This window comes from Anomaloglossus baeobatrachus, unplaced genomic scaffold (genome assembly GCF_048569485.1).
Source record: "Anomaloglossus baeobatrachus isolate aAnoBae1 unplaced genomic scaffold, aAnoBae1.hap1 Scaffold_671, whole genome shotgun sequence".
Lineage (NCBI taxonomy): Eukaryota > Metazoa > Chordata > Amphibia > Anura > Aromobatidae > Anomaloglossus > Anomaloglossus baeobatrachus.
In genome coordinates, this window is record NW_027445043.1 from 127,077 (window position 1) to 139,956 (window position 12,880).

The 12,880-nt window shown below is 45.8% G+C and overlaps 1 protein-coding gene across 1 annotated transcript; it reads right to left on the reverse strand.

The window, feature by feature from the left end:
• Positions 1 to 2,134: 2,134 nt before the first annotated feature.
• On the reverse strand, positions 2,135 to 11,273 carry LOC142286639 (G1/S-specific cyclin-E3-like). Its single transcript, XM_075333373.1, has 12 exons — positions 10,740 to 11,273; positions 10,102 to 10,152; positions 9,900 to 9,972; positions 9,747 to 9,821; positions 6,105 to 6,244; positions 5,616 to 5,751; positions 5,075 to 5,221; positions 4,363 to 4,458; positions 4,109 to 4,243; positions 3,922 to 4,033; positions 3,424 to 3,584; positions 2,135 to 2,696 (listed from the first exon to the last, which is right to left on the reverse strand). Exons 2-12 carry the CDS (start codon positions 10,104 to 10,106, stop codon positions 2,592 to 2,594), a joined length of 1,185 nt encoding a protein of 394 aa, XP_075189488.1. The 5' UTR covers positions 10,107 to 10,152; positions 10,740 to 11,273; the 3' UTR covers positions 2,135 to 2,591.
• Between the last annotated feature and the right edge of the window lie 1,607 nt (positions 11,274 to 12,880).

The following is a 12,880-nucleotide window of genomic DNA, read 5'->3' on the forward strand; positions in this document are numbered from 1 at the left end:
TGTACAATGACCCGAGAGCTGCTCCGATAATGGGCGCCATCGCCGCAGAAACAAAGGGTTCACCCGCGGACGAGAGGCTACAAATCAAGAGGAGCTGCTCCGGGGGCCACAGACCCAAACCCCTCACTGCCATATTGCATCTACAGCAGGGGGACCCCAAATCATCACTATCATATCCGGGAGGACCCCACATTACCACTATTATCTCTTGGAGAACCCCAAATTATCACTTATCTCCAGGAATACCCCACCTTACCATTACTTTCTCTTGGAGGACCCTACATTATTACTATTATCTCCAGGAGGACCCCACATTACCACTATTATCTCCGGGAAGACCCCACATTACCACTATTACCTCTTGGAGGACCCCACATGATCACTATTATCTCTTGGAGGACCCCACCTTAGCACTATTATCCCTTAGTAATAATGTGGGGTCCTCCAAGAGATAATAGTAATAATGTGGGGTCCTCCAAGAGGTAATAGTGGTAATGTGGGGTCCTCCTGGAGATGATCATGTGGGGGCCTCCAAGAGATGGGGAGGACCCCACATTACCACTATTATCTCTTGGAGGACCCCACATGATCATCATCACCACTTTGAGGACCCCACATTATTACTATTATCTCTGGGACAGTGGAGGAAGTAGAATGCCAGCAGCACAGAGTGTTTTAGGAGGACTGTGCCCCGATCCCTCACATAACCTAGTGAGGATTTGGCTCGAATCAGTCTTCTCAGCATTCCTCCCTAATCCCATGTGTCAGTATTCACTGCAGCACTGAATTTCATTCATGAACCAGGGGACTCAGGATGAGCAGCGCTGTATAAATGTCACTTCCCATCTCACAGGGCTCCTAACCCCCCTCCCCCCACTTACCTTTATCCTTTTACAGCAGCACAGACCCCCATAGAAAATGCAGAATTCAGTAAGCTCTAGAGATCCCCCTAGTGGTGACAATTCTAGAATATATTTTGACCGTGGGGGGATTTGGACCTGTGTATCAGCGATTAAACTCCAAACAAAAATTAGAAAAATATTTAGATACTAAGGAATAACGGCCGTCGCCGCTTCTTGTGTTTTGCTACAAAGTATCAATTCTGTTAGATTGTTGTTTTTCCTTTGTTTACATTTTTCTTTGTGTTTACACAAATCATCCAACAGGAAGGGCGTAAGATCCGCCCCCCCCCCCAAATCACACGTGCCACCGCCATCTCCACCCATCACTCTTTATAATTAAGTAGTTTCCTAATTTTACAGGCACCGCATGAATCTGCATTTTGTCACTTCCCAGCCCAAAAGGTTAATGAGGTTTTTCACCTACAAAACCAATCAGCTCCAATGAAGAATGCGCTTATTCTGGTGGTTAATTACCTCGAGGAAGATAAAAACCCCTATTAAGACAATGGAGAGCGCGGAGTGTATCGCAGAAATGCACATACAACTCACATGTACTGATCCAGCGTTCCCTCCTGTATTATACTCCAGAGCTGCACTCACTATTCTGCTGGTGCAGTCACTGTGTACATACATTACTGATCCGGAGTTACCTCCTGTATTATACTCCAGAGCTGCACTCACTATTCTGCTGGTGCAGTCACTGTGTACATACATTACTGATCCGGAGTTAGATCCTGTATTATACTCCAGAGCTGCACTCACTATTCTGCTGGTGCAGTCACTGTGTACATACATTACTGATCCTGAGTTACCTCCTGTATTATACTCCAGAGCTGCACTCACTATTCTGCTGGTGCAGTCACTGTGTACATACATTACTGATCCGGAGTTAGATCCTGTATTATACTCCAGAGCTGCACTCACTATTCTGCTGGTGCAGTCACTGTGTACATACATTACTGATCCTGAGTTACCTCCTGTATTATACTCCAGAGCTGCACTCACTATTCTGCTGGTGCAGTCACTGTGTACATACATTACTGATCCGGAGTTAGATCCTGTATTATACTCCAGAGCTGCACTCACTATTCTGCTGGTGCAGTCACTGTGTACATACATTACTGATCCTGAGTTACCTCCTGTATTATACTCCAGAGCTGCACCCAGCATTTAAAAAAACCCACACAGCCTAAAATTTATTTTAAAACAATGGCCATCGTCCAGACGGCTTTTTTTGTTTATTTTATAAGATATAGCAGCATGTCTAAGACATTAATAAAAAGTAATAAAAAGTTACGGATTGGAAAATACAGAAGACAGGAGAGGTTGCACACTGAAAAGTAACCCCGACACCCGGCAGGATCCCCGGAGTCATTGTCGCCCCTCCCCCACTCGATACTTTCCTTTTCATCCAGCAGCATATTTTTTTTTTTGTTTTTCATTTCATAGCAGCAAAAGTTAAAAAAAAAAAAAAAAAAAAAAAAAAAAAAAAAAACACACAACAAAAACACACTGGGGTTTGGTCAGAGCCTTGTGTTAAAAAATAAAATCCAAAAAAGTAGCAGTCAGTGGTGACCGGACGCCTCCAAAAGAGTTCATAGAAGCATAAAATCCAGCAGGTCGGTCAAGTGTCCAAATTAATCAGTGCCCCCCCCCCCACCTGGTGCGGTGTGGCTCTGCAGGGGCAGACTAGCTGGTCAATGGCTGCATGGTCACAGGGGGCAGCAGGAAGGCGGTGTTGTCTTCATTTTCTCTCATATTCTTATACATTTCCTTTAAGTGTTGCGCTTTTTTCTTTAAGAAAAAAAACAAAAAAAAAACACACATCATAATCATCTTTAATTATTTTAATTAAAAAATATTTTAATTAAAATTATATTTTTATTTTAGTTAAAATAAAAAATATTTTAATTACAATATAATAAAGATATTTTTATTTTAATTACATTTGTTAATTAGAATAAAATTAAAATAAATATTTTAATAAAAAAATAATAAATAATATTCTAATATCTTATTAAAATATTTATTTTAATGAAAAATTAACATAAAAATCTAATTAAAATAAAAATGTTATATATATTTATATAATATATTTTTTTTTTATTAATTAGAAGAAAAAAAAAAAAAAAAGACTCTGGAAACATTTTAGAGGACCAGTGAAATACTGGGGAATCGTAAGTGAAGCAACAGCCTAATATATAGGAATGGTCAATAATATTAGGGAATGGCAGAGAAAGGGTGTGTTATTCCCCCCTCCCATCCCCCAATCTTCCGAGTATTATAGAACCTGAAACATCACAATGTAACAAGCCCATTACAAGAACTATCAGTTCCCAGTGGAGTTCCCCTTTAAATAGCCCAAAATCTAAAAGTAAAAGCAATTACAATGTGTGAGGGTCTGCAGACTACACCCCGGGGTGTCATGGAACCCCACCAGCCGTGTGCATGATAACCTGGAGCAGACGAGTCGCCGTTACGTGCTACATAGTCCAGGTCCATACAGATGGCGGCTACTCACCAGCGTATCCAAATGGTCCCTGTGCGTCTGGATGACGTGCATGTCTGCCATGGCCACTCCAGCGAAATAGCCGAGCTTTGGGGGTCTTCCCGAGTTGGATATCGCCATTGCAAATGGCAGCAAGAACTGTATGCAGCTAGTAATGTCGGTCCATTGATAGCCTAGAATTAAAAAAAAAAAAAAAAAAAAAAAAAAAAAATATGGGTAAGGGTGTGAAGACTAAAGCAAACACGTATTTTGCACCTGCTCGCGGTCAGTGAATGGGCTTTATATTTATACAGATTCAATATTTGCAGCGGAATCCTCTCCAGTCCCAATAGATACAATGTATCCACCTGGAATCAGTCATTCTGCACCTAAAGATTCTAGAAGGTTTCCATTTGTAGCACTTTTGGAGAGTTGGTAATAGAGCTTGTGCTCCTTCCTTATAAAAAGGACATTGGTGCCCCCCGTCCCCTCCCAAATTCAGGCGGCAGTCGTTTGTACCCCCCTCATTACCTGTAACCTCCTGGATATACTCCGGGTTGGTGCAGTGATACAGCGCGGCGGCGGCCAGGACTCGGTACGAGTAGTCCATACACTCCATGTCCAAGGTGCATAAATCTAAGAGCTGGAACCAGACACGACAGTTACTACATGTCCGGACAGCATAGACCACCCTACATCACATAGGAGACCACCTTACCTCCATTATCTGTAGGAAGGACTTCTGGGGATACTGGGGGATCAGAAAGTGCTGCAGTTCTTTACTGTACGCCACTTGTAAGTAAATGTTCAGCCAAGAGACCACAGTGATTGGCGACAGACTCCAATTAAGTGCCTGAGGAGAGGAAAGAGTTAACCGATGATTTAAAGGGCCGGGCATACATTAATAAACTGAAAAGCAGGTACAATCAGGTGACAAGTCACCCTCCCGGCCCCCTCAGACACCAGGCTTACCTTCATGATTATCAGCTCCATACTCAACATCTCGTCTTCTGTGCAGGCGCCATCGGTAAAGTAGGCCAAATCATGGAGCTTAGGGGGGTAAACTTCCTAAAATACAACAATTCAGACTGATTTATTCACCCAGTGGATTTCCACATAAAAGCTTTGGATTTTGGAACGTGGGCACACTACAGGCTAGAGGGCCCGCGCGCAACCCCCACAGGCTAGAGGGCCCGCGCGCAACCCCCACAGGCTAGAGGGCCCGCGCGCAACCCCCACAGGCTAGAGGGCCCGCGCGCAACCCCCACAGGCTAGAGGGCCCGCGCGCAACCCCCACAGGCTAGAGGGCCCGCGCGCAACCCCCACAGGCTAGAGGGCCCGCGCGCAACCCCCACAGGCTAGAGGGCCCGCGCGCAACCCCCACAGGCTAGAGGGCCCGCGCGCAACCCCCACAGGCTAGAGGGCCCGCGCGCAACCCCCACAGGCTAGAGGGCCCGCGCGCAACCCCCACAGGCTAGAGGGCCCGCGCGCAACCCCCACAGGCTAGAGGGCCCGCGCGCAACCCCCACAGGCTAGAGGGCCCGCGCGCAACCCCCACAGGCTAGAGGGCCCGCGCGCAACCCCCACAGGCTAGAGGGCCCGCGCGCAACCCCCACAGGCTAGAGGGACTTCGCCACTCAAGAAGTCCGTGGGCTTCACCCAAAGAGGGAGAGACGTCACCCACCTCAATTTTGGCAGCGATGAACAGGCAGGTGATGCCGATAAGTTGTAGTTTGGATTTCATCACATTCTCCTGTGTCGCCATAAAGCGGTCGAGGAAATCTTGTGCGATATAGAAAGTGTCTCTGTGCAGTTTATGAACCTCTGAAATCTGAGGGAAAAAAAATAAATTGCTGTAAGGCTGCGTTCACACTGATTTTTGCAGGAGTAAGGAAGAGAAGAAGGAGGTGGTGGTGGACGAAAGGAGAATGAGGGGGGGGGAGGGGTTAAGTGGACGAAAGGAGAAGGAAGGGGTGGTTTTGGGCGAAAAGAGAAGGAGGAGGAGGGGGGGGTGGACGAAAGGAGAAGGAGGGGGGGGGGGGGGTTTTGGACGAAAGGAGAAGGAGGAGGGGGGTGGTGGTGGTGGACGAAAGGAGAAGGAGGAGGAGGGGGGTGGTGGACGAAAGGAGAAGGAGGAGGGGGTGGTGGTGGAGATGGACAGACACCCTTTTTTTAGGTGGCAGCATATTAGGCATTTCAGTGCACATAATGAAGCGGGTACTGACCTCCATGAGCCATTCCAGTAGTGTGGGCCTCATGGTCTCGTCCAGCGCCGGATGCCTCTGTAAGTAATTCTTGTCCCTTACGTACATTTCATCTTTCTGCAGCATGTTCTTCCACACGTCATCCGGGTTAGCCCAGCTATACATTTAAAAAAAAAAAAAAAAAAAATTATATATATATATTATATCCATCTATCAAATCATCAGCATACAGGGTTTGCCAACAGGTGGGGCGCTCTAGTAGATCACACCAATGCCCCACATATATTTGATGCATTTTGAGCCAAAGCCCAAGTAGTTCCCCAAAAAGACCTTAGAATAAACTTTAAATTTCTCAAAAGGGAAGGCACAAATAATGAATCATAAAAGCCTTCAATCCTAGTGCAGCAGAGATCTAAGCGCAGCAGTCATAGGCAAAATCCACAATATGTCCAAACAGAAGGCAACAGTTAGGACATCAGCCCCCCGATACAATCTTAATTGGCTACATACCTGAGACGTGGAAGAGGAGAGAACGAAGACCATCGGTATCTCAGGCTGGCGTACTGCGGATAAGGGGGAGCGTATGATGGCTTCTGGGATGTTGGGAGGAACTGGTAGCGGCTTTGCCATAAGTTATAACTGTTACCACCCTAAAATGAGAAAATACATTAGTATGTTGGTTTTATTAACCTAGTCACCGACGTGGCACAGAGACTGCCCCTAGAAGAGGACACGACGTGCGCCGCACCCAATAACTGGACTACAACTCCCAGTTTCCTTAATGGCATGTGCCGAAAATCAGACACTAAGGAGCCTACACAGAGGTGTCAGGATATACAAGGTGTATGGGTGCAGCTGGAGGGGATTATCTGATAGTTGTGTAGTGGGGAGTGTGGACTCCAATGTCTGCAGATGAAGGGCAGCATCAGGTGAGGAGGATTGCAACTTCCTGGCAGATATTTGGAATATCGTTTGCATAATCTCAGCTACAGTAACTTAATTAGCACCTATAGCAGGAAACCATTTACATATACACAGGAGAGAAGGGGGGGGGGGAAAATCAGAAAAGCCACAAGATACAAAGGGTTAAGGAGACACTTTGGAAAGAATATATACTGGCTAAGCTTTAGTATTACCATAGCGCCCCCAAGTCACCAGCTGCCATTTTGGCCTCCAGCTAATTTACATAAGCCTAGTAACCATTCAACTGCAAGGATACATGCATACTACAGAATGTCCTCTTTTTCCCCTCCAATTATTGCCTATACTCAGACCAGGGGTGGACATATCATTGGTGCAACCGTACAACTGCACAAGAGGTCGGGGGCCCATTTCAACCTCCAAAGTTGGTGGAATTCTGCATTTTGATGAGTTATTGGACTGCAAAGGGGCCATTCAGGCTACTTTCACACATGCGGCTCAATCCGGCTGTGCAAGCTATGCAACGGATGCGGTGAAAACACCGCATCCTTTGCATAACTTTTTCCCATGCGGCCCGCCCGGTTTTTGCCGCTTGCGGCATGCTACTGAGCATGCGCAGTGGCAAAAACCGCATGCGGCGGCCGGATGCGGTATTTGCCGCATCCGGCCGCCATAGGCATGCATTGAGAGATGCGCCGCATCGGCCGAATGCGGCGCGATGCGGTTTTTTTTTGCCGCACGAAAAACGTGCCAGGCAACGTTCCATCCGGCCGCCGCATCGGCTAAATCTGCCGCATGCGGCAAAAACCGGATGGAACGCAAGGCCATGCGGCACTAATTAAAGTCTATGCAGGAAAATCGCAACCGGCAGCAAAAAAAAAATTGGTTGCGATTTTCCTGCAAAGTGCCGGATTGTGCCGCAGAAGAAAAACCGGAGGTGTGAAAGTACCCTTACTGTGTTTTCTGCACAGGGGGTATCCGCCACTGAGGACAATAGCCACGAAATGTTCTGTGAACTTGGCCTTGGAGTTACCAGTCAGAACAAATTAAATTGTAAAGGCCCTGTCACACACAGAGATAAATCTGCGGCAGATCTGTGGTTGCAGTGAAATCATGGACATATTGTTCCATTTGTACACAGCCACAAACCTGCCACTGATTGTCCACAATTTCACTGCAACCACAGATCTGCCGCAGATTTATCTCTGTGTGTGACAGGGCCTTTAGGTCCTGTAATTACGTTAGAACAAATCCTGCAGAGATCCATTGGGAAAATGATTTGTCAAGGATTTTTATTAATTTATTTTTAACATGGGAGTCTATGGAGGATTGATCTGTTACAAATGCAAGTAAAACAGATTAATAAATAGCAATCAGTTAACAGATCACTTTTTTTTTAAACAAGGAAATCTATGGAGGATGAATCTGTTAACTGATTGCCATTTATCAATCTGATTTCCTTGCATTGGTAATGGATCTGTCCTCCATAGACTGCCATGTTTTAATACGAATAAAAATATATTTGTACATTAATAATCTAATCTACAAATATATTTGTATAATATATGTAGATTAATAAAAATATATATTTTATTGGTAGATTATTATTATTATAATATACAAATATTATACAAACAATAATTTCTATATTTGTATAATTTATTCAAATGAATACAAATTATTAATTATAATGTTATACAAATAGAACATTTTTATTTATGTTTGTATAATATAGTTGTATATTATAATAATTAATCTACAAATAAATATTATTAATCTACATATATTATATATTTAAATAATATTATACAAATATATTTGTAGATTATTAATAAAAATATACAAATGTATTTGTAGGTTATTATTGTTATTAAACATCACAGTCTATGGAGCACAGATCCATTACAAATGCAAGTAAAACAGAATAAATAGCAGTTAACAGATTTATCCTCCATAGACTTCCTTGAAATAATATTATATTAATATTATTATTGTTAATATTATAGACCAAATCTGATCCATTAACTGACTACTATTTATTAATCAGTTTCACTTGCATTTGTAATGTATCTATCCTCCATAGTCTCCCATGTTTTAATAAGAATATAGAAAGTATATATTGCTTCCTAACATCATTTATCAGTTATTTAATAAAAAAAAAAAAAAAAAAAAAAAAAAAAAGTTTACATTTTTATGCAGAACTTTTCCCAAACAGATCTCAGCAGGATCTGTTGCAACAGATGATTACTGGACATGTGAACTAACATTATTGCAGTAAAGTGAGCAAGACCAAAAAGTGTGTGTGTGTGTGTGTGTGTGTGTGTGTGTGTGTGTGTGTGTGTGTGTGTGTGTGTGTGTGTGTGTGTGTGTGTGTGTGTGTGTGTGTGTGTGTGTGTGTGTGTGTGTGTGTGTGTGTGTGTTGCCATTAGCAAGGCCTTCAGAGTATATGGATGTTGCAGTGCTAGCCCTTAGCAGGGACTGGATCAATATGTGCATAACATAAGCCAGTTTGGTCTCATTAGTAGCAGGGCTGCATCTAATCTAATGTTGGTAATATGCAGGGTTGTGGGGTTTTTTCCTATAGGGGGAGAATATGCAGGGTTGTGGGGTTTTTTTTCCTATAGGGGGAGAATATGCAGGGTTGTGGGGTTTTTTTTCCTATAGGGGGAGAATATGCAGGGTTGTGGGGGGTTTTTTTTCCTATAGGGGGAGAATATGCAGGGTTGTGGGGTTTTTTTTCCTATAGGGGGAGAATATGCAGGGTTGTGGGGATTTTTTCCTATAGGGGGAGAATATGCAGGGTTGTGGGGTTTTTTTTTCCTATAGGGGGAGAATATGCAGGGTTGTGGGGATTTTTTCCTATAGGGGGAGAATATGCAGGGTTGTGGTTTTTTTTTTCCTATAGGGGGAGAATATGCAGGGTTGTGGGGATTTTTTCCTATAGGGAGAGAATATGCAGGGTTGTGGGTTTTTTTTCCTATAGGGGGAGAATATGCAGGGTTGTGGGGTTTTTTTTCCTATAGGGGGAGAATATGCAGGGTTGTGGGGATTTTTTCCTATAGGGGGAGAATATGCAGGGTTGTGGGGTTTTTTTTCCTATAGGGGGAGAATATGCAGGAAGATGTTCCTGGCTCTGGCAGATCATTTCCATACAATGTATCAGCGCTGACACTTTATTTACACTCCGCGTTCTATTTGTAAACAAAGCCTGCTCAGTGTCCTGCTCATTACCTGCTGCTCGAACTGCCTCTTCCTGCTCATTTCCAGCAGCTGCATTTCTAGGTTTTCATCGGGGTCCTCTAGTAACTGCACAGAGAGGAATGATAAGTGAGCAGAGAGCAGCAGAGCCCCATGCACCACACACGGCTCTTTGTATGGACTCACAATGGCCACATCTGCCTTTCTCTTCCTGGAGCGTTGCGCATCGTCCTTTGTATAGTTTTCTTTTGTGCAATCGCTGAAAATTAATATGAAAAATAAATATGGTCATTGCTGGAACAGATGGCACAAGAAGAGGAGGGGAGGGGTGCAGGACGGGTGCTGTGGAGGACACTTGGCACCAGGGGTGGTGGGCTCTGCCCCTTACCTCATATTAGGCGTCGCAGGGTCCCAGAGGCGGAATTAGGAGGATTTGCAGCTGAAATGGAGAACAACTTACATTTAGGCCATAGATGGATTCCTAGTCCTCTAATAAGGAGAAGGTCTCTGGGCTGTGAAGATGGATCCTAGGGGTAATCCTATGCCAGAGACCGAGCCCAAACAGCTGATCCCTTACATATCCCCCCACAAAGTGATCCAAGCTGGGAAAATGGCTGGAAAGTTTATACAGTAGGGGGTGGGGGCGTGCTTTTCACCCCCCCCCCCTCAACTCTTTTGCATAAATTACCCTAGAAGACCATCCAATGCCAAATTTGTCATAGATACCCTCAGGGCTACCCCCCAGAGAGAGGGTCCAAACATTAACCAATTAAAGCCCGATGAGGCCTAAAACGAGGGGTTTCCCTATACAGGCCTCATGCACAGCAACAGGCTGCAGCATCTGGCGGGGGGCAATAGATGTACCCCTCTATAAAGAGAATATATCCGCACCCCTGTGCTAGATGGTAACCCCTCTCCCCATATCTGTAGCTCTTTACTGGAGACCTCCAGAAATTCAGTTACCCCCCAAATTTCACTTAGACTATTGAGAACCCTAAAAATGTAAAACCCCAGGATGAAACTTACCTGAAAAGTGGGGGTGCAGGATGCAGAGCAGGGGAGAGAGGGGGGGTCCGTCTGTTAAATGGGTGGTGTGGGGGTTGGGGACAAAGTTAGAGAGATAAACAAATATAGGAGACTAAATAAGCAAGAAGTATAAAAGGAGCAGAAAAGTGGGGAGCACTACATAAATATGGGGGGATAGGGGCAGTAGAGGCACTCGAGGGGCTCATGAAATGAGACTAAAGAGCTGCATGTCCGCTACAGGCCTGGAGATAATGGGGTGTGGGGTGCCCTTCAAGAGAAGCAGCTAGGACCCCCTCTTAATGTGCAGGAAAGTTGGGGTTCAGTGGAGCAAGCAAGGAGCTAAAGCTACAAGGTGGGCTGCAGCGGTCCTGGGGGGAGGGGGGCGACCAGCAGGCGATATCGATTTCTCGGGGGGCTGCTCCGGCACTTTCTTTGGCGATCACCCCGATTCCCGGCCTCCCCCGCAGCCCCCGTTATAAACACTGCCGACCGGGACCGGGGATTGCAGGGAGGGACTGGCGCCCAGGGCGTGGGGTCCGGGGGCGGGACAGGAACCTGGAAGTGGGCTGAGCACGTGGGCTGCTGGACGTAAACACAGGGGAGTGGGGGGCCCCGGAATATTGGGGCTACATTGTGTAAGTATCAGTGTGATGACGTCACCGCGTTCTATTGCTTGATACTTTGTATCTCCTCGGATTCCACCCTCCTCCTCCCACGTCACAGGGGTCCCCTCCACTTTCACCTCTTCTTCCACCTGAGATCACATTTCCTAATACAATTTTCTGTCACATTCATGGGTCTGAGGGAAGAGGGAAAATTTGGATTAAACAATTTTCTGTATGTGTAGAGTAGACCCCTGGGGGGTACCTGGGCCCCCTGACCTCTGGGCCCCCTGACCTCTGGGCCCCCTGACCTCTGGGCCCCCTTATCTCTTGACTGCCCAATAATATGTCCCCCCCTGGAGGTGACCCACAGATTTTATGGGCAAATTTGGTTCAGACAGAACTTTTCTGTAGCAAACTGAACTATTAAATAACTCCTGGAATTTAGGGGCTTGTTCAGATTTGGGGGTTCTGCAGATGTGTCCGGGTATGAACAGCTCAGGCAGCTTTCACACATCCGTTTTTTGCTGAGCGGCACAATACGGCGCTTTGCAGAAAAAACGCAACCTTTTTTTTGCCGCCGGTTGCGTTTTTTCTGCATAGACTTGCATTAACGCTGTATTGTGCCGCATGGGCTTGTGTTGCGTCCGTTTTTTGCCGGATGCGGCATATTTAGCCCATGCGGCGGCCGGATGGAACGTTGCCTGGAACTTTTTTTGTGAGGCGGAAAAACCGGATCCGGCACGATGCGGCGCGATTTACTATGCAAGCCTATGGACGCCGGATGCGTTTTTTTGCACTGCGCATGCTCAGAATCAAGCCGCATCCGTCAAAAAACGGACAGGCCGGATGGAAAACTTATGCAATGGATCCGTTTTTTTTTGCTGCATCCGTTGCATAGGTTTTTGAGCCGGATTGAGCCGCAGTGCTAAAACCGGATGTGTGAAAGTAGCCTCACCGACTGAGGCCTGAAACACACGTCCGTAGAAAACACATGCACGTCTTGTGGTCCGTTTTACGGGTCCGTGTTCCGTGTTGGATGTCCGTTTCTCTGGTACGTGTGACATCAGTGTGATGGCGTATGCTCGCCGTGTGTGCGTGTGGAATGTCCGTGTATGTGTGAGATACGTACGTGTGCAGTCCGTGTTTCTTGAGACGTTTCACCATTAAAAAAAATAAAAACCGCACACGGACCATACGGCAAGCACACGTACATGGTCCGTGTCACGTACGTGCAGACACGGACCCATTGACTTTAGCGGGTCCATGTCTGCGTGATTCCAGCAACACGCGGACATGTCATCCGTCTAAAAAACGCACACACGTACAAACCACATGGACACACGTTCCGCGTGGCTTTACGTGTGTGTGCCTGTTACCATAGGGTAACGTGTGCACGTGCCGCCGGTACGTGCAAAAACGTACCAAACCCGTACCGGCGGCACGGATGTGTGTTGCAGGCCTAATGTACATAATAGGGCTGTTCAGGAGACAGACACTCGCAGCGTACACTCCATATATTGGATGAGACTTTCATGT